Here is a 22,587-nt window from a genome sequence, read left to right on the forward strand (position 1 = left end):
CAAAATATGATCTGCTTTTTTTTTTCTTTTCTTTTTCCCCTCCCTCCCTTCCCAACAATTTTCCCCTCTGCAGTTTGGGAAGAGAGCACGGAGATGAAAAGGAACAGATACACAATGCTCCAATCTAGACAAAGTTTGGCTGGCACTTATTAAAGTAATAGAGCAGACTGAGAAAAATGGCAAGCACAGAGCAAAGACAGTGACTGCCTTTCAAGAGGCTGCAAATGGAAATATTTCAAATACAATGGCCCTGAAATCCAGCACAAAGCGGAGGCAGTGATGTGGCGTATGACTTACGCAGATTGATATGTCCTCGTTGACCTAAATGCTGTCATCCCTGCCTCCTCTTTTTGAAGTTAAATAAACAGTGTGTCACAAGATCTTCCACATGCCACCCAAGTGCTTCAGTGTGTGAGAGATTCTCTGTGTGTGTCCGCAGTGCTTGTGTCTAACGGTTTAATTTGTGGCTCCGTACGCAGATTTACTGCATGGACGCAGAGGGACGAGGAGTGTGTGTTAGTGCGCACGGGAATGTGTTCGCCGGTTTGGATGCGTGTGACACGTCTGTGATGACAATGGCGAGTGACAAATAATGCTGACGCACACTGTCCCGGGTCTTGAGCCTTGCTTCAATAAAAAAAAACAACAAAAAAAAAACAAAACGAGTCAGTCCTTTGAACATTTTAATTAAACTAAACAGGACCATCTCCACCCAGGCCTATGAGTTATGTACATTTTGAAGACAAACAAGACCATCTTTTACAGGGCAGACATCAAAAACATGTCTTTTTTATGTCACCCTGGGCCTGCATGTTGACTTTCATTATTTCTAAAATCCATCTGGAATTTTGATGGGCATGTTTTGAAGGAAAAGGCCTTGAAACCACAATGCAGGGATGTCTTGAAACAAAGGTCTCTGCGGTTTTGTCTGTTTCTCGTGGCGAACAACAGCCCGACAGTCTCTGTGCTCAGATAGCTCATGTCTGTAATTTTAGTTTATGCCATCATTATTACAACACGTTAGCTATTTTTCATGTACTTTCTTTGGAAATATACTGAACTGATGGTTTATGCGTTCTTTAGAGAAACATACCAGGGATAATAAAATTTAAAGAGTAAAGAGAAAAAGGGTTCCTTGGACTGTGACTAGCTAAAGTAAGTAAGTAAATAAATCACTCTGATTAAATATGATCAGTTGTGCCTAAAAGTGAACTAAGGTAAATTCTAAGACTGGAGTGGCCTCGTCAGATTATCAGTTTTATTACATTTTCTCCAGTAACCAAAAAGGAAGCAGGACATGTAAAGTGACATATCTATCTATCTATCTATCTATCTATCTATCTATCTATCTATCTATCTCTGTCTCTCTCTGTGTGTGTGTGTGTGTGTGTGTGTGTGTGTGTGTGTGTGTGTCCTTTTGCCACCAGAGGGAGTCCCAAAGGATTTAACTCCATAGTCTGAATATCTGCTCAAAATTCACATCACCCTGGCTCATAGGCAAGAAATGCGAATATTGATGTTTTGTTTATGTTTTTTTGTTCATGCACTTCACTGTTAATCAAAATCACTGACAGAATCCTACTGAACCAGTTCATTATTGTTAATTATTAGTCATGCAGTGGTATTTTTTTTTTCACTCCAACAGCTGGAAAGCCATTCCTCCTCTGCTTCATTTTATGGGGCTTACTGTTGTGGTTTAGCCCATCACTTGTGGGGCAATGCCTAATGTTGCAAGCGCCTAGCCGGGGCTACAGGCCTATAAAAGGCCATTTCACTTCGTTCCTTTTAGTTTTCCATACAACAACTGCACGTGTTGAGCTCAGCATTGAAGCCCGTCCCATCCTCTGCATATCCATGCTGCAGGAGGAGGAGGAGGCAAGGAGCCCTTTTGTTACCTGTATTAGACTACCTGGCGGTTGCAAGTTAGTAACGTGGTCTGTGTTTAAGATGTCTTCAAAATATAGAAGCAGCGATGTTCCAAAGCTTTAAACACCACGAAATCCGCGTTTTTTTTCCTTTTCTTTTAGGACACTGCAGTATGCGCAACTATCCCCCCCTCCCTCGCTCTCTTTCTACCTGCAAGGCACAGCAAGTAGGAATTGTTAATTAGGTTTTACCGTCAAAGTAAGGACGAATAGGAGGCACTTCCTCCAAGAACTCATTCACCTTTCAAGTCCGAACCTCTCTCGAGTTTCATTTTGGAGTTCTTAGCCACCTTTCAGGTCGTCATCAGCATCTCACCTGTACTCGCGGACCATGGATTTCGCACGGTCGATTATTTCCAAGGAGCTTCTGCTAGATGTCGCGGGAAACAGACGGTACACGTGCATCTGGAAGGGCTAAGAAACCTGCCAATGTGAACGGAAAGCGTGGCCACTTTATGTTATAGTGCATGGCCTCCGGACAAAGTGGCAACGATCATGCACGAAACCCTCCGAAGACGGAGTCTCTACGTGTTCCTGTGTTTTGGCATCATATACCTCAGACTTGGGTGAGTTTTTTGTCGTTGTTACTTATCGAGACACTGTCGCCCGCGAGCCTCGGTGTGAAATTCGTTGCGACAGTCAGGCACGCTTCAGAGGGGAAAAGCATTTTAGAGGAAAGATTCGACTGCCCTCTGACCTTAGAGTGAAGCATGAGGATGAAAAAGTAAAACCAGGTGTGTTTAAACATGTAAGAATCATTGCATCATCAAAGTGCACAGCTATAACTTGGAGAGGGGTGTTATGCGTAAAAAAAATTGCAGGTCTGTTCTCGTTCCAACGGACAGTGCGATCGATCGGCGTTTACCACAGAAGCTTATTTAATTCACCTCCCGGTACTCCTGCTTTGTTGTAGAGGATCATTTGAGCCGCTGTCTCTGCCTCGGATTCAGCTCGGCCCCGCTTCATTAATAGCGGCAGACTGAGTTGTAGTTCCACATTCCATTGCCCAGACGGAGTTTTTACCTGTTTTGCAATACCTCACCTTGATACATAAACACAGAAGGACGTCCATGCCTTCCTTCTCTGCTGCCTCTACCGCAGTGCCTCTCGGGCATGATCGTGTTAGGATCCCCAGGAAGATAAGCAGAAGTTCGTTTTTTTTTTGCGCATTTTTAACATCATACTGTTAATAAAACATTAATTATTAGTGAAATGCTCAGTGAGTCGAAGAGTACATGTTCTAACCCATCTGAATCCAATACACTGAAACCAATATAAATTAGCTGCTATAGCCATAATAAGGCCCAGGGGTCCTGTGCAGCCCTGCCTACCGGGAACGTTGCGCTGCAGAGGAGACAGATCCAACCGAATCAGAGCAAAAGCAGGGCCTACGTTATAAAAAGTAGACTCTATAACAGGTTCTGTTGTTTTTAAGCCACTCTGCATTTGCTTAGTGGGTTAATTCTAGGCAATTGCCCAAGACATAAATAAAAGTTAATAATTAAAAATGAAAGCTGGTACCAGTCACACACGACCACACCACATAATAGTATAGAACATGTATTTATGACTCTTTTATTCTAATAGTAAGACTGTTTATGTTTGTCATATACATCAAGTTCAGGAGTGCTTCTAACTTTGTTGTATGCTTGTGCTTAGAAGGGCAGTAAAGTAGATCTGATCTTATCCTGTCTCACATTTTCAGATGTAAAATGGAACTATTGGGCCCCTGCAGCTTGTCGTTAATGCTCCGACCGCGCAAATCTCGGAGATTCGCGCGGTCGAAACGAATCAAATAGCCAGAACCTCGTGAACTGACTTCAGATTTCACACGGGGTTCATATCACATGACAGTAGCTCCTTTATGGGGTTATTGTTTACTAATCCTGAGCAGTTAGCTCATTCCTTCCATCCTTTTACTCCGGCTAAGTCTTTCATGGTACCCTCTTTGTGTACAATGACTGGAGCCTGCAGGTGTTGAGTGAAAGTCACGATGTTGAGACGATAAAAAAGCCTCCACTCACCAAACCATGTCAGAAAAAAAAGAAAAAAGAAAAAAAGAAAAGAAAAATTCCGTTTATGGCAACAATAGTGCAGTTTTTAAGCCTTTACTTCCATCAATCCTGCACCCTGAGCATAGAAAACCCTGCCTCAGAGCAGGGTCTCAAAATAGGATGACAGCCATCAGAGCGCGGCAGACAGGTAGGCAGAGCAGAGATATTATAGACGCCTATAGAAATGTTATAGTGTTACCGCAGGATAGAATAATGTCACTGAACCCCTGTTTGGCTTCTGGGAATTATGCTTTATGTTTCCATGGAAATGTCACAGCAGACAAAGACATTTCTTTACAGCAGCATGGAAAAATAGCTAGAATCATATCTGCCATTCACAGACAGACAGAGATAGATAGATAGATAGATAGATAGATAGATAGATAGATAGATAGATAGATAGATAGATAGAGTCACTTCGTTAACGTGATGCCAACTTGTTGATTCAAAATGACACATCCTGCCAAGACGTGCGCTGATTTCTTACACATGGAGCCTCGCTGATGGTGTGAGGCTGAAGCAGCCAGCCTCTGTGTTTGTTTATTTTTGGCTGGATGGTGGGGTTGGGGGTGGAGGTTGCGGGGGTGTGTGGCTGTGTCTGTAGGTGGGGAGGGGGTGATAATGATGAATGAAACCTTCAGCGCTGTCCAACGGGAATCAGATGAGTGTCACCCTATTGTCCCACTGTGGCAAAGTGGGCGGATAGCAGTGTCTCTCCCTGCCCAATGGCAGGCACGACTCTCATGAGAGCGGAGAGAGGCACTTTTCTGCCATGCAAAATCCCTAAAACCATCATCATTCCGGCTCGGGAACCCACAGTACTGTGTAACAGCCTCCGCTGCTGAGAGATGACAGAGCCAATCTCGGCGCACACACGGCCCTGGGAGCTTGGAGCTGCGTAGAGTCGCTGCGCAAACACAAGGCGACGCAGAGCGATTTTTTTTTTAATTTTTGTGCGGAAAAAGGGATTTAAAGCCGGGGATTAAAGAAGGTTTTTTTTTATCCCTCCTCCTCTCATCGTAGTCCGTCTCGTCTCACTCAAACCGAGCGTGGCCGTTTTGCTCAATGTCATCATGATCCTCTTCTCGTCGCGCAGTGTACTGCTGTCAGTCTACTACCCGCAGATTTTCCTGATCCTGACGAGTGGCAGCTACCTGTAAGTTTGAGCCAATTAACAAGTCCTTCACTCCACAGGGTGCGCGCTCTCATCCTCAGCAACACAAAGATGCACGGGTTAGGCTTTCCTCCTCTCACAACCCTCAGTCTACTCAATAGGGGATATATTTTCTTCGCCCCAATATTCAAAAGCCGATAAAAGTGGATTATTTCGCTCATCCCTCATCCTCAGGTCAGAGTTATTTACACCGTGATACCAAACTGTATCGAACACGGACCGGGTCTAACAGAAGTGCAGCTCAGGCGGCATATTTGATTGTTCAACTGAACTAATGTTATCCAAACTCAAAAAAAAAAGAAAAAAAAGAAAAAGATAATACTCATCAGTAGAAACACCCGGGTCCACGTGGGAAAGCAGTAATTTGGCGTAAAGCTCAACGCTCTAATGTGCCATCCCCTCAGCGAGCATGTCTGCGGAGTAAGTAGGGCTCGTTTGGGTCGGGCTGTTGAATTTAAAACATTTTACAAAATCGAGGAAAAATAATACTGTAGTAACTGCAACATTGGTCCATTTTGGCCACTGAGTGGCAGAGATGTTCAAGACAATTAGATGCGGAGATTCTGTTTTCTTCCCCCCGTGAGAAAAACTTCGCGCAACGTGGGTCATTTTTACGCATGGAAGCACCTTTAACCTGCCAGAGCGAGCGAAAGACTACCACGCATTACCTCACCTCTCCCCGATTTCAAATATTTCGATGTTACCGTTTGAGCCCACATCTTAAACTATTCCCTATGCAACACGTACGTGATTGGCACCGCAATGCGCTGAGCTCTGGATTAAAAGTATTTCGCAGAACGTCGGCTTTCTTAAAGTTTCCAAAAATAATTATTGGAGCATGGTCCTTTGCTCCATCCTTTGCTGCCCGGAGACCCCAAACCTGATGCTGGAATAGATGTGTTTTTTTTCCTTTGGGGGGGTTCAGACAAAAGTAGGCTACGCTGCTAAGTATAGTGATGGCTTGCACATCAAAGTTACATACCATTATTTGTTTGGATTATTTAACTATGTTTTCAGCGGCGTATTAACCGCAGGATAAGCCACGTGGAGAACATTTAAACATAGGTTCAAAATAATACAATACCCCTTCATCAAAACTATACAGGAAATGTTTTGGCATGTAAAACTGTAAAAACAAGTTTTTTGTGGGCAGTAAATACACCCCGAGCCAAAGTATATATCCATATAGTCCTTTGGAGTCACTGCACACCTCGCCTGTGGAAACAGTCTGAAAACTGTGGGTGTGCATAAGGGATTTTGTTTTAAGTAAAACCACTCTAAAATGCTAAAATTTATAAATGCTGCTAGATTTGCTGTTAATGTGTCTGTGTGTGTGTGGTGGGGCAATAAGGAGAGTATTTATTCACTTGACTTGAGTAAGTTGTGCCTCAGGCATTTTTGCGAGGGCCTTCCTCTTGTAGAAAACACGCCTGGGAACGTAACAGCCTGTCAGTTAGGTTCAAAGTGTTCAATGTGATGAAGCAGGTGGCTGTAAGCAAACTGCATGCCATGACACAGATGATAGTTCCTCTTAAGGCCACCACACTGCACTGTGATGGAATCTTTAAGCTCCTCACCACATAGTTAAGATTTAAGCTCTTCCACAGTAATGACTTCACACTGACCTAAAGTAGTGTTTCGTTTACATTTCCTGGTGACTGTTTTAGTCTTGAAGTTTTTGGGATCAATGTAACACGGAAATGATCATGTTTTATCAGCGCTAAGGTTAAATTATTAATGAAAAATCAGCTTTACCAGCTTAAAAATCAGAATAGAAAGAGCAATTAACGGTGGACTCTAAATGTTTTAGGTTTCTGTACGGTTTGTGGTAACATGATCAGACTTTCCACCTGCTGCTTTAAAATTAAAACCCACCTTTCCTCTCATCTCTCTGCAGCATCACTGCTAAACCACAATCCAGTGACGCTGCCATTAGTCGATTAAACAGCACACAGTTTGCATGAAAAGACACAACTTTTGCATCGACTCTCATCCTGTAAACCTGAGGAAGCTAGACAGGCCGGGGCTTTGAAATTCATCAGCTTACTTTTAAGTTCATGTTGACAGTCTATCTTATGGGAGATCTGTGTGGCTGTGGGTGAGCTGTCCCCCAAGCTGCTGGCACACACAGAGCATACACTAAGCAAACAGATTCGCATTTGTGCACTTTGATGATGCGGGGATTTAAAAGCTTAGCCCTGGAATTCTCTGTTTGGTGTTGTCTGTTGGTCGGGTTTGCCCATGGTAGACTGTGATTGTGCAAATTAGCATGTGAAGGACATGAGAAAGAGCTAACAAAGGAGGCTGAAAAGAGATTTCTTTGACAGAGCTAAAAATATCACCTCGATGCTTGTGTTGGATTTTTATCGCAAACTGACCTTATTCATCTCTAATGTTCATTATGGAAGGAAGCAAATTTCTCTAGTTGCACATTAAACTTGGCTTAATGAGTCCACCTTTCACTTTTGGACAAACTGGATGTCGTCGTTGCCATGAACTACCGTGTATGCAGCGGAGGGTCAATAAGGGTCAGAGAAGTTCGAGCTACTTTACAGCTGAGAAAGCAAAGCAGGATTGAAAGAAGTAGCAGGCTGTAGTGTTTGCTGCGAATGCAGAAGGCACCTGATGAATGTCCTCTTTTCTTTCTAACAGGGGATTTTTAAAAAATTAATATGATTATTTTTTAGAAGTTAAATCCCTGTTAGATAAGTTTGCATCTAGTGTAGTGATGCACACGTTTCGCAGACCAAATTTAATTCTTCTTCTTTTTTTTTCTTCTGTCTAATAAACATCAGGCTCATGGTTTTCAATTCTATTCTATATGAAAACGTGTATCCCAACATGTTGACATTTATTGATTTATGTCAAGTTCAAGTGTAGCGTTTGTAAAATCAACAAGCATACCCATTTTGCGTGTCCACCAAGAGAATGTGTGTAGCCCTGTGTTTGGTAACAGATACTCGCCCCACTGCAGTTAGGATTTATTCTAACGTTTGTCTTTGAAATTGAGATTTATGTTGTTCTTCCATTGCGTAGGAACTTAAACAACAATCAGAAAAGAGAACACGGTCGTGTGAGAGGTTTTTAGCTATCCCGACTCAAATCCACGCTCTAAGTCAGCTTCTCAGAACGAGAGTGTGCTCCGAGCTCTAAAATCGACATCTCCTAGAGCTCTGTTTCTGCAGTCTCTCCCTCTCTCTTCGTCTCCTTCATCCATTCTTCCATTTCACCCCTTATATATGTTGCCATTTCTTTTCGCTGACACACAGCTCGCCTGTGTTAGTTTGCCCCGTTTGTGGTCAATACTTCGGAGGTCGACGTCATACTTCAAAGGCGGTGTTTGCCTCCGTGCTCATTTATGGCTCCCTGTCCCTGACATGTTTGAAAAGTATGTATCTACATGGTTTCAAGGGCTATAAACAGAATCTTGGAGAAAGTCTGTGTTTTTCTTTTTCTTCTTCTTCTTCTTTTTTTAATCTGTTTTGGTATTCCCAGTGGCCATAAAGCCATCTCGAAAATATGCTGTTGTACCTATCAAATATGTTGTTGTATGTTTGAGGTGAACCAATAAGGACATGTCCTGGGTCATACAAGACAGACCACTTTAGGATTGGAGAAAACCAGTGCTGAAAACCTTACATGTGTTCAATGCAAAGCCTCTCATGAAATTTATGGGCAATTTACACCCCAAGTATTCTTCAAACGCATACTGTAATTACACAAATCATACAAATCGTACTTTATATGAGATTTGGTTAAAAAAGCGATTTCTGCAACTGTGCCATCAGGCACCAAGGAGGTCTGTACAGTGGGTATACAAGTCTGGAAGCCATTCACACCAGTATGTTACCTAACAATTGACACAAAAACCCAAACAAATTACTTAAACTCACGTCTTCCAAACCACTGGGGAATGCTGTTGTGAGCAGCCAAATAAGCATCTTCTTGTCTCTCTCTGGGATGTTTTTAACATTTTTTATTTTTATTTTTTATATTTCTTATGTTGGATTAAGCTCTCAGGTTTTTCATTTACCTCTAATCCATTAAATAGTAATACTCTTGTGCAGTACAGCTTTCACTTTACTATGGAATGTGCATCAATCACGGGCTGAATTGAATCCTGTTCTGGAGAGTCTCGTGAAAGTGAGTAAATCTCACCGTCCTCTGGAGGCTCTAACTGAGTTTGTTTGTGTGTGTGTGTGTGTGTGTGTGTGTGCGACAACGCATGCATGCATCCGTGCCTCTGCGTATGAATGCATGTCTGCGTGTGTGGCGGTGTGTTTTTCTTACTTCGGCAGGGCCCTGTCCTCAGTGGTGGCTCTGGGTGCCAACATCATCTGCAACAAGATCCCAGGGCTGGCACCTCGCCAGCGGGCCATCTGCCAGAGCCGCCCGGACGCCATAATTGTTGTGGGCGAAGGGGCCCAGATGGGCATCAATGAGTGTCAATACCAGTTCCGATATGGACGCTGGAACTGTTCGGCGCTGGGAGAAAGAACAGTCTTCGGTCAGGAGCTGCGAGTAGGTTAGTCTGCGTTCTTTCACAAATTGAAGCGGGATAGTGTGTTCCTGTATCCATATCTGTGTGCTCTGTATGGCTGTGCATGCGATAAACTTACACAGGCTTTGCTTATGGCGCTGCAAGGAACTTTTGCCACTGATCACGTCTTTAATGAGCAAACTGAATCAGTGTAAGACCTTTGGATTGGGGTTAGGTTTTTGTTTGCTAAAGTTAGGTTCAGTGTTATGGTCTGCTGGTGGAAAAAATCATAATAACCGTATTCTATGCAGAAGAGATTAAATAAAACTCTTAGACATCCCACTAATGTACACCAGTTAGAAAAAAAGCTAAAACAGCCAAAATCTTACACACAAAGATACTTAACAATACAGCTTAAATGATATTTTACATTAGTGGCACACTTTCCCAAATGAATTTATAGACATAGTACTTCACTACAAAAATGCACTCACTCATAATAACTATGGATTTGGTATCACGTTGGTTTGAATATAACTTAAAGGTGAGCGATACACCGTCTTAATAAGACAGAGGAACAAACCATTTGAGGCACTGTTATACAGTACTATGGATTTGTGACTTTCCAGTCAACTTAACAATGAAAGTATGATACAAAACGGGAACTACAGCTTTGAGGCTTTGTGTAGCCTCAAAGTTGTGCGATGCTGAGCAGATGGTGGTAAATTTCTTTCTCTGCCTGCAATCGCAACTATTAATTTGGTAATGGCAACGTAGCTGACAACAATAATACCAGTAATTTTCTTATTAAACAAGAAGTTACATAATGCATGGTTTGAGCCATCTTTATTGTCCCAGTTTTTTGAAACAGTACCACGAGAGCATCAAAAATGTGGTACCAGGCCCTGACCCTCTGAACCCCATGAAATATGGCTCGTAACAAGCCAAACCCAAGCTGCACACATCACACAGTCAGTTCAAACTCAAACCAGTAATGCGCAGTCTCTTTTGATTTTCTATTGTATAACCATTCATGTTGCTCAAGAGGATCTCACATACCGCTGATTCCACCCCATCTTTTGCTGTTCCTCATTCTCAGCTGAAAAAATGCTGTTTCTCTAGTGTTCCCTGCAGCTGATTCGCTGATGTAGTTTGTGCAGTGTGGAGTGTTGGTTAGCAGCATGCCTGCCATAGCTGGCTGTGTCCAAAATTGTGGAAAAGCTACCGAAAAGAAGTGCGGCTCTGATGGGGAAAGCGTATGGATGGAAAACGAGATGGCGAATGAAGAGACAGCTAATCGTGTTATTGCAGAGAACTCATGTCAAACTGAAATAGATGGACACATCTGTTGTTAATTGGGCTAAATTGGTTGTGTCCATGCCTGGCTGGTTCACTTGAGTGTTCTTATATAGGCAGAAAAAGCCCCAAAAGAGGGCAAACGTTTACATTTTAAAATGCTTTTGCTTGAGGGACTTCTCAAACTTCTGCAAATCTCTTTTGCGCTGCTTTTGTTTTACAGGGACTTTTATATATTTCCTTTCATTTAGATGCTTTGTTGCCATTACGTTGCGGTTGGGCTGCACATTTAATCCAGTGGCTCTGTTCACAATCCCTCCTCTTAAGCAGCAGCTGAATTAGCTCCAGCTCCTTTTAGCAAAAGCATTTTTTTTCTTTGTTGTGAATGTGGTGCTTTCTTTGGTAATGAAGCTCATGTTGTTTTCCTCAACAACATCCCCTTTTCGCTTTCTTTTGTTCTTGTCTTTTATGGCCTTTTGAAGCACTCGGAGATTTATAAATGGCATTCGGCAGTGGTTCTTTGGACGCATCTCATGTGCATTTCTGTGTGACGGCTATTAATGTTTTCATGCATTATGCTGCTCACCCAAAGTAAATTTTACTATTAAAACATATATTCAACCCTATAGGGGGTCGGAATTTGGTGTCAACTTGTTTGGTTTCCATAGTAGATCTGCACAAATAAATGCTCCGTGCGCCCGCACTGAGCACATCACTGTTGGTCGTCCAGTTATAGTCAGAGGCCGATGACTGCTGGGCCTGTCATGATTGTTCTATAATGATGGGACTTGGTGGCCTTCTCAATAAAGTATCCCTACAATGACGTCTTCCTCTAGACCAACATGGAACTTGATTTAAGTTAGGGTTCCCAAGGCAGATTTGGGGTTTTTCAATGAATAAATAAAATAACCAGCCAACAGGGGCTTATTTTTCAACTTATTTTCCCTCATTTATGTTAGAAAATAATCCCCATAAAAATCCCCCACCTACCCACCCCATCTTCTATTGTCATATTTGAACCACACACAAAGTTAATAAGCAGTAAAATAGGCCGAACTGTGCAGATTTATGCGAACAGAGTGGCGCATCAAAAGAACACATGACAGTAGAGCTTCAGCTTGCTCGATTGCTTCACATTTGTAAACTGCAAGAGGACATATTATAAGGCACCCTGCGTGTCAGTACAGTGACACCAAATCATCTCAGTCTGCATCTCTGCGAATGATGCAATGTCATGGTTTGTCTGGCTGGGCTCAAACGCAGGACTCAGGAATGAAAGTTCAGTGAGTATATTTACAGTGTTGGTGATAGTGCTATATACAAAGTCTTTGAAGTGCTTAGTTCAAAAGTCCAATATGTACAAAATCCAATGGATGGAAGGTTGCATGAATCCAAGTCCCCGATCTCCTCACTCTGCCAAGTAACAAACACTCTTTTGGAACTCCGCTGGGCCGTCCCAGGCACAGGAAAAGACGCATTAGAAAGCTTCAGCAAATAAACTGAAACAGAGAGGCAATGTGAACACTACTGCAGTTAGACAACACCAAGGTGAAGATTGAAGGTCAGGTCCTAGCTTAAATAGCAAACAGCTGATTGCCAGATGATCCACAGGTGCTGATTGAGTCAGGTGTGTCCAGGAGAGGGCGGGGATCCCAGGAGGATCCCGCCCCTGTAAGGCAAGTAAACACACCCTCACACAGAGCAGCAAGGACACAACAGAGAGAGAGAGAGAGAGAGAGAGAGAGAGAGAGAAGAAAGGGGAGAGACGGTGGAGGCTCACAGGGGGACTGGAGGACCATGACATGCGAACCCGATTAGTAATCGTTCCAAATCGATTCCTGTTCAGAGAAAACGTTGCACATTTCGAGGAGCTGCTGCCTCAAAGGACAGTCTGTGCAGGCTGCTAGTTTATCCCTTTGAAACTTTAGAAGGCGAAACTAGCTCAAAAGACTTAATAAGAAATTGTTTAACAGTTATTTCTTACTATCATTGATCCAAGTGTGAAAAAAAGAGTAAGTATATTCCATTGAATTGAACATTTCACATTGTACCTCCATTAAAAAAAAAAACATGGAAAATTTAGATGTAATCAGATTATTTAAAGTCAGCATTTGGACTGGGAAATGGTTGCAATCTGTGTGGAAAACATCTGGTCATCTCCCTATTGTAGCATCTAAACCACAACTTGTTGCTGCAAACTTATTGGCCAGTAGTTAGTCATGCGATGCTGACTGACCGCAACTGTGTAGCTTGAAGTCTGGCAATATGGTGTTTTTACTTCTGATCATGACCTTGTGAATCACCCAAATCTCTCCCTCCGGGTCTGTGTTTGCACCATAAAAGGTAGCATATGTTGCACCTTCATTCATAGAAACATGCTGGCTATGTGAGGTGAGCCTATAACCCGTGTACCAAACATTATCACAATAGAATTAGAGTCATACACAAAGAGCTTGAGAATTTGAATGGTGTTGTACATTAATGTTTGTGTGTCAGTGTTGAGCGGTAATGTATTTTAACCCCAGTTCGGTATCCCTGTCAGTAAAAATTTCTTGCTGTGTGTACATAAGGAGTAGGATAGCTCCTCTCTATTCATAGGTTTAACTCTCTGGACTGATTTAAGATGGTCTAGCAGGGAGATACAGCCTCGCCGAGTCTCCATTTCAAGTTGTGTTAAAAAGTGCAGACTTCATACTATAACCTATTTGATGTTTAATGCATAGAAGTCCTGCACCACAAAAATAGATAGAACCCAACAAAATAACCATGCTTTTTGTTTTCTATGTTGTGGACACAGCTAACATAGAAGCTTTTTAGATACTTAAAGATGTGACGATGATACTGAGTAAGCTGTGAATCACATTTAGTGTTATATGTAAGATCATTTCAGTAGATATTTGGGATTCATGTATTTGCATTAGTTTGATATTGCATAGCACCGTTTGCTAGCAATGGTTGGCACTGCTCTTCCAAAGCGTGGGATAGGGTTAGGGTATATGATGACTTAGACCTCAGAGTGTTAATATAATAATATTTCTGTTTTTAAACCTAAATCGAGCAACTGCTGGACAGAGGTGTGTGATTACTACGTCTTGAATAAATGAGATCAAGCACGCTGCTGGATTCGATCTAAGTGCTCTGTTTTAGTTTAGTAGCGTCCCACTAGGTCATCGCAGGAAACCACCGACACCGCAGCTACTCTCCTGTCTCTCTCAGATACACACATACACACACAGGGGAGAAGCGGGTGACTGTATTTTGTCTCAACACCTGAATTTCAAGCTGCCAGCAGCCTGCATGCAGCCTTCGCGATTGTGATCTTTTCCAGTGACTATTGCCCTTGATTGAAGATGTAACCATGTTTTCTAACCGCGTCCGTATGTATTATGGAATTCTTTAGCATGGCATATGAAATCATGGAATACACCCCTCGGAGAAAATGTTCCGATCCCTGCTTCAAATCTGCAAATTCCAACATCATCATAATCAAATGTTGAGGGAAAAGCTGTTCGCGTTCTGCTCCTATTTAGGTTCCTTGTTCAAATCCCCCCAAATTATGAACGCCAAACCTCCCACCCACCCCCGTGCTCAGTGATGCAGTCTTAGTTCTGGACTGAAGGGAGGAGATGTCGGCAGTTTTTCAAAAAGTAAAGATCAACCGACCGCAAGTCTTATGCATTCTCTCTCTGTACTGCCTTCTCTTGGAGGCAGTCTTTCTCTTCTGGAGCTGGTCCAAGATATTACATTCGCTTTCCAAGGGAGCACACATTAATAAGTGGGCTATTGTGTATTTTTAGGACTTGAGATATCGTCATTTAGCAGAGATGGTTCAAAAATGGTCTATTTGATATTTACTTCACTTTTATTTCAAGTTTTCAAGGTTGGCTGCTGCCGGCATCTCTTTTGTTGCTGACACGAGACTCTACAGTAGATGCACTGAAAGAAAAAAACAAAAAAATGAACCCACATATCTCCTGCAGCTCTGCCGCTCAGCATTTCCACTGTTTTGCAAAGAGTGTGAGCTTGCTTATTACGCACCAACTGACAAATTGGAGTACAACGCCGTAAACTCAGCGCGGAGATTTGAAACCAGCAATTTGAGTGTGTCTCTGTTTCCTCTGCAAAAGCAGATTTAGCATTCTTCCCCGTGCCCCGCTAACAGCGTTGGCATGAGCCAGTGCCATCAGCCCTCAGAAATGTGGAATGAATTATCCCGTGCTAACAGAAATGGGTGTTATTGAGTGACTTGTTGCAGTCTATTAAGAACCAATAATAAAATTAGAAACACATCCATCGGCAGCTTAGGAGGAAAAAGAGGGGGTTTCAGGATAAGAATGGCAAATGTGGTCTGCCCTCCGCTCCGATCTGGCCTGCTTTCTGAATGAATCATTCTATTTTAAACACTCCTGTCAAGACTCGATCCTGTAGCCGTGATTTGTTGATTTCAATTTACTGTGCATAATTAAGTGCCGTGCTACAGATTTCACATAAAAGTTAAATCTCATTGTTCTGTGCCACATAAATCAGCCTTAGCATGCATATTCTGCGTTAACTGGCTTTATTTTTCTATTGCATTTATGCTGCTCATCAGCCGTGGTCAGTGCAGCTTTTGGTTATCGATCTCCCTATCAAAGCATATTTGAACTTCTCCCCTTGTTTTTAATGACATGTTTTGACTTGGTAAAGCCTCATCCTGTGTGCAATCAGACATTCCTTTGGCTAACTACCTGTAATAGAGATGCCCTTCACTTAAACAAAAAAAAGAAATGCCTATGAATACCTTACAGCTCTGTTCAAATTGCAATGCACTTGAAGTCAGTGATTAGAGCCTGAAAATGGACACCTTTCAACAGCTACACTCAGCATCAAAGGCCAACACTGGCCCCCTTGTCATAAAATGGCCTGCTCTGGTTACTCTTTGTTTGACTTTCCAACCAGTTTGTCACCATCCTGATCCATGCTTTTTCACATGAAAGAGGTTTCTTGTATTGTGCTGCTAGTGAATTATTGCAAAAGTTCAATCATTCTGCCTTTGGCTCATTGCACAAGAATGGATGGACCACTTGAGCAGGTGAGCCGAGGAAACACGACAGTTTTTTATTGTTACGACAATTTAAATTTAAGCATACCTAGGTATAACTGTGCACAACTGCTACAGTGAAACAATCAGACCTTTTAAAGAAAAGATGTAAGCAAGTCTTTTTTCTTTCATGACCCCCCTCCCCTGTTTTGCTTTTTCACTGTGCTCCTTTTATTATTTTTTTCCCATTTTGTCTCCCTGTCTCTCTCTATTTTTTTTTGTCAGGTGCAGAGAAGTTGCCCCAAGCTGTGGGTTACAGGAAAAACAAAAAAGAGAGAAAGAGAAAAAAAGAAATGGGAGTAGTGTAGAGGTGTCAGGGAATTAAAGGTGTGTTCATGCCATCCTCCTTCTTTCTCTTTCACCCATTTCCTCTCACAGGATCAACATTGTGGTGAAGGTAGTGGTCAGTCCACCTGCTAGAACCTACAGGGCTGCAGGGACCAAACTAGCATCCAGTCACTAGAAAGGATGTTTAAGTCAGCAGGTTTATTGAAAACCATTTGTGTGGAAAGAACTCCCCGGACAGGCACATACTTGATCGGGAGCTGGAGATGGCAGGGCTACCTCTCGGAGGAGGGGAAAGGTCACTGCAGACACCAAGAGCCAGACATAACTGAGGGAGGCTGTTTTTTTTATCCACAGTGGAGTTGAATAAGTAAGTGCAAAGAGGATGTGTTTGACAAAAGTTTGGGAATTTTGGCTTAGTGTTATATACACCATTCCCGTTTTTATAGAAAACCTGAATTCACAGAGAATGGAGTGTGCCAGAAACAACAGATGAACCATTTTTGGTGTCTTTTCCCACTCCGAATACAATAATCAGAGAAAAACAAACTGTGTGGGACCATCTTTTCCACATTGTTGCTCATATATATATATATATATCTTAAAAATGACTTTGGTGTGATTTGAGAATCCCTGTGGTGTCCTTAAATTTCCTGAACACTCATAATTCATAATTATTATGCCAACATTTTATTTGCTGTTGTCAAGACTTGAAGTAGCCATTAATTTGCTTTTCCCCCCACACGTCTACAATTCATCCGACACACCGCACTACAAGCTCCTGGGCCGAGGACAACAGAATACTTGCAGATTATAAATTCTTTGGTGGAGCTCCTTCCCTTTCTCGGAATCAGCTGATGGTCATTTTGTGGTGAAATCATATCTCCGCAGAATGGAGGCACAGCATCAGTCTAACCTAAGGGTAATAATGAATGGACGAAAAAATCTGTTTAAAATGACCACGCGGTTCGGTTATTGCTTTGTTTTGCTCATTCTGACAAAGCGAGAGCTAATACAAGCTGAAATATTCACTCTGGCCAGATGAAGATTTCCAGAAAAGTCCCCTTTAAATCACATGGCGATTGTGTCTCGAGAGCAGACATTCAAGGACAGTATAAACAAAGCAAGGCAAAGGGAATCAGTCAGCATTGTAATTTCAGCCATCCACACTGTCAACCCCACAATTATTCAAAATTCAAAGAAGAAATAACATGGCATAACTGTGTAAACTTACATCTCATGTTTTCAAGGCTGTGATTGGCTGGGAGTGAAGCTTGGCAGAAAAAAACACACAAGCTTACTCAGCTGGCAAGAAGGTGTCATGCCCAGGACTAGCTTAACAAAGGCAGTCAAAAAAGCCATTCTTCAAACTGTTTTTTCCTTCTCCTTTTTTTTTTTCTATCAAGAGCCACAAGTGGATACTTTGACACTGGTGAACTCTCCCGAAATGCCATCAATCATCTCACTGCCACTGAGGATTTTTCCCCTTTGTGGGGATTACTTTTTGTTGGTTCTACGCCCTTCAGGCATACTGCAGCTCGACTACTTAATCATTCACCCAAATCTCGCTATCCCACAGAGATAAAGAAAAATAAATATTGTTATCATTAAAGGACGGAATATTGAAGCCGATAAAAGATCTGATGCATCACCAGTGCTGATCTGCCAGCAAAACAGCAGATCCACTCCCAGGCAGCCAAGCAGTTGGCACCGAGCGGATAACAGCGTGGAAATGACGCGTGCATTGTGTTATGGTGGAACGGTGGTGGATAAAAGGCCTATTTTTCAGCCCGTCATCATGTGGGTTGCGCTAATCCTCTCTGCCTTCCTCCATGTGAGCCCAGAGAAGCTGGAGCGGTCGGACGTGCACGCGTGCGCATCCCGCGCGTAGGATCTTTCACTAACTTTATCAGATAGCAGGAGAGTCCGTTGCTTTGTTGTTCTGCAGCGTGTGGGCTGTGGTCATCATCGGCAGTAAAAGGTCATGTCTTACGCTTTTTCTTCCCAGCGTCTTGCCTCACATCCTCTGCCCACAGCATGTGTCTGTATCTCGGGTGTGGCTTGTCGTCCTACGCAACCAAACAGCACTATCATTGCCGGGTCCGCTTTTCTGCTTGTTCATTCATCAGCTCTGTCTCTGTCTCAGAGTGTGTGGGTGTGTCCGTTTGCTGGGGTCCCTCACCTTTTCCTCACCCCATTTCTCTCTCCCCCGCCCACCCACAGTCTGTCTGAGCTGTTCAGAGACCCGACCCTTGTGGCCCCCTGCACACGGGGCTCCCCGTAGCCTCGCGTTATCGGTGGGATCTGCATCTGTCTGTGTCTGCCAGTGCAGCTAGACGCAGGAGGAAGCAGGATGCAAGAGGATCAACTGTAATCTCACTCTGTGCTTTGTTCCACACAATCCCAGGCCCATCACTGTATTCTCTACTTGCTGGCCCACCACTGGACATTTACATGTGCCAACAATCACATCGCTACTGGCCCACTTAGGTGAGAGTTCAGAGAGAGAGAAACAGCGAGAGCGAGGGAGTCTTAGTGGGTTTTTAAGGCAGAGACACCGGTTTGGAGGGAGAAGATGCTAAGAGACGTGGGGCTTTATTTTGACTGTGTGATGATGAGTATCACCAAATATGAAAATGTCAAGTCTGAAGGTTTCTTTTGTAATGAGAAGGAGAAACATGTCATCAGTGGCATATTTGACTCGTTGATTATAGTGGTGAGGATAATGATATCTTCGTTGATGCGCTGTGGGATCCGCACACATCTCGGTAAATATGTTTCCGCTGAAGATGAAACAAATTCAAGTAAAGATTGAAATTGAGGAAAATCCTCGACATTGTCCTCGCGTGAACTTGATGAATGCTTCATAGAGCGCGCGTTTGTAGATGTGTGCAGGTGAGGTCCTGATTTGGGCTCATTATTAGGATGAAAGGGTGGGAAGAAGGATTTGTGCTTGTTTTAGCAAGCCTCAGCATTCAGTCAAAAAGCTTTATCTTCACCTCAGGCAGATCAGAGGAGAGAAAGGATGCTTTTGAAACGGTTTTGTGCCAGCCCAATTTTCTGTGCCTGGGAGGCAGCTTACCTAAATTCTCAGAATTTAATAGTGCACCGGCAAAGTTAAACACCCTCATAATTGTTTTTAGCTTTTCTTCTCAAAGCCCTCCTCATTATATGAATCAAACTGGAGGACCTACAGTGAGCGGCCGTGCCAAAGCGTGTCACTTCCTCGGCTCTGTGATGTGAGTTCTCTGAGAATGTGGAGCCTAGTTCTGGTAAAACAATATTATTTTATTGTACAGGAACACGGCTGTGCTAATTCCTCAAGCTGCAAACCTCACGGACCACAACTTTGTCTATAATTTGCTGGGAGCATATGTTCATAGCAACGGTACATAAAGCGGAACGGAAAACAGTAGTAGAGAGCGCAGTAGTCAGTTCAGCGAGTGGTACACAAAGCGAGGGGTTTTCCTCCAACTTTCTTCCCCTTCCATGGGGCCCTGGAGACAGGATTCCAGCACCAGTATGGCTTTGGTTAGAGCTTATTCTCAGTATTTTTTGGTGTCATAACTTTATTATATGTGCACAGTGACGTAAAATAACTTTGTTATGTAGTATCCATGAACTTGCATGTGCTCACAATGTTTTAAAAGCGGTATCATGTTTCCATTTGATTCACCGGAGCTGCAGAGTGTGTTGCACGATGCTTTGTTTTTGCTTTTGAAAATGATGACCTGGAGCTTTTATTTCTGGGTTTTAGTGTTTTGATTCAATTTCTATAGTTTTGCTGCAAGACGGGGGGAAAGTAAGAGAAAAAAAACCCCATGATGTACATGTTACTTGAGAAACAGCACTCTGCAACTTCCATATCTGCTTTAAAAAAGGTTTGGCATCGTGTTTTTTATCATTATTATTATCATTATTGTTATTATTATTTTGTATCTTGTGAAAATCCCACCATATGTGTAAAGACTCTTGGCCACCAGCAGGTGACACTTTTCCCTTTGTTCACTGTGGGCCATTTGTGTGTGACAATATGTTCTTACAGGTAATGTGTGAATGTGATGTGAAACTTGAACTTCGAGTGTGTCGCTGTGTTGTGGAGATTTTATTTCTTATGCAATCTACTCTCCACCCCCCACCCCCAATCCCACCCCACTCCCTTGAGTGAGTGCATGTCTGGGATGAGGGGTCTTTAAAAGGCTTTCCCCTTCACTGCTCCAGCAACAGCAGGCTTGGCCTGTGTGGAGAGGCAATTCAGCCACCCTGCTGGAAACCTGCCGGTTTCTGTGTGTACTTCTGTGTATGTATGTGTGTGTGTTTTGCTGTTGTTTGGCACCCCCTCCCCACCCCTTCCCTACCAGGAATCCAGCCTAAACTACTTCTCTCCAGTCCTTTTAGTCTACTGCATGTCTTTACCCATCCTCTGGCTCACCTCACCTTTACCGTAACCGAATCATACCTTTGCTGTGATGTTCTGTAAAGCTTGATGTCTGCATGTTTCGCTACATCTTTCTTAGGCTGTACACCTTCCGTATGTATCACATTGTGCAATCGGAATGCTCAGAATCCCAGACATGTTTTATGGGGAAGCGTGCTGATGAGGACAGAAGGAATTTGTTTCTGGCTGGCAGGATTAGTAAAGGAAATTAGCTCAGCATCTCCACTAGCTGCTTTGTAAAACATCAGGTCAGTCATAATAGTAACAGATGAATGCGATAACCTTTAGCAAGTCTAGGTTGTCAGGCCATTTCTACCCTCGCTTGACCTTTTTTTTTGTATATTTTAACCATTTGTCCCATGATGGGGCAGACACACAACATGACTGACCTTGGCCTGGTTTTTGGAGAGAAAAGGGCGCTCTACAGCCAATTCTGTATCCAAGTCCCTTCAGTATATCTTTTCCCTTTCCTCTCCTGTCAACAACATATCTTTACTATGGCCTGTGAACAGAGAAGAAAGCAAGGCCTGTTGAGGTCAGCGGCAATGTTACTACATCAGCTTGTCTATAGTACACAAGTGCTGCCTGTATAGTATCCCCAGTTGTAAATCTTCTATGCTGTGTCATGTGAATTTTGGCTAGCGGTGTGCCTGCCTCCGTCTCTAAACACAGATTGCAGTTTTAGCGGCAAGCCACTACATCCAGAGACTTCTTTTTATGTCCTAGTTTCGGCAGATGGTCAAAAGACACGGCGGGCCATCGCAGCGGGAGCTGCTGTCCAAAGTGGTGTGGTCAGGTAATGTGAAGGCCAAAGCATACTGCGTCAGTATTTCTGGTTTTAGCCCCCAACGCAGGGCTGTAACAAAAGATTTTATGTCTGCATATGAGCTCCCTTACCTGTTCTTAGTGAAACAAGCCTGATCTTCTTGCCTGCTTTCTTGGCTGCTACAGCAGACACTTGCCACTAAACTCCATTAGACATCTGGTTTAATATTCCCCCATTCTTCTCTCCTGGATGTTTCCAAGTTCATTGAGGTTTTTTTGGTCACTCCAATTTTCCACTGGCAGCTAGCAAGGCTATCCCAGGGTGGTTCCTCCTGGAGTGCTGTCAGGACTCTGGGGCCAGCCTCTTTTGGGGCTTTTTGCTGCTGTTATGGGTGCATTTTCTCCCTCAAAATTTCATCAGATGCACATCTGTTCGGGGGCCTCTTTCTTTCTCCAGAACACAGGCGTTTAAAAAAAAAGATGTTGCACACGCAGGATGCACATGCTACACCTTTGTATTGCTATATTAATGTAACTGAGCCAGGCAGTTCAACAGCAGAATATAATCTTTGGTGTCTAGACTCTGACTCATCGCCCACTCTAAATATGATACAGAAATTGGGAGTGATGAGTAAACATCCACACAGAGCCTACAGGTTGGGTTGGTGAAGGGGGTTGACATATCAGGGTAGTGCACTGACATGTCGGAGGGAGAGATGGGAAATTCTGCAAGTAGACCACCAAACTGAGAGGAGGGGTGTTTGGGATATGACATGTGGAAACTGAAGCATGTTAGCGTGCATAACACAGTGTGGCTGGAGTTGCCTGTCTGAACTGGCTTCACTCCACTTATTTTGTTCGTAACCTTTCCATCTTTGATTTATGAGTCAGTCACTTTCAGGGAAACAGAATGAAAGCATTCTCTATTCTGATTGTCATCATTGCCCCACTAATAGCATAACTAATTGAGTACCACCCTTTCTCTGGAAACTGCCTTTATCCTGTTTTAAACATTACAGCGATGCTCTGTTTGTGCATCTATGTGTAAACGAGCTTTTAACAGTGTATGCGCGCAAGGGTGGAGGGAAGT

At 43.1% G+C, this 22,587-nt stretch overlaps 1 protein-coding gene across 2 annotated transcripts in view; it reads left to right on the top strand.

Moving 5' to 3' along the window:
• Positions 1-2,014: 2,014 nt before the first annotated feature.
• wnt7bb (wingless-type MMTV integration site family, member 7Bb) overlaps positions 2,015-22,587 on the top strand; it is a 31,493-nt gene continuing 10,920 nt past the window's right edge. The window contains exons 1-2 of one of the 2 annotated variants that reach the window (XM_084933969.1): positions 2,015-2,491; positions 9,452-9,678. In XM_084933969.1, the coding sequence (XP_084790095.1) occupies positions 2,421-2,491; positions 9,452-9,678 (298 nt within the window). In that variant the 5' untranslated portion in view covers positions 2,015-2,420. Of the gene's footprint in view, positions 2,492-4,643; positions 5,136-9,451; positions 9,679-22,587 lie in introns of those variants that run through there. The other variant, XM_084933968.1, reaches the window with a different exon arrangement.

This window comes from Perissodus microlepis, chromosome 7 (genome assembly GCF_051167445.1).
Source record: "Perissodus microlepis isolate ML-2025 ecotype Zambia chromosome 7, ASM5116744v1, whole genome shotgun sequence".
NCBI lineage: Eukaryota > Metazoa > Chordata > Actinopteri > Cichliformes > Cichlidae > Perissodus > Perissodus microlepis.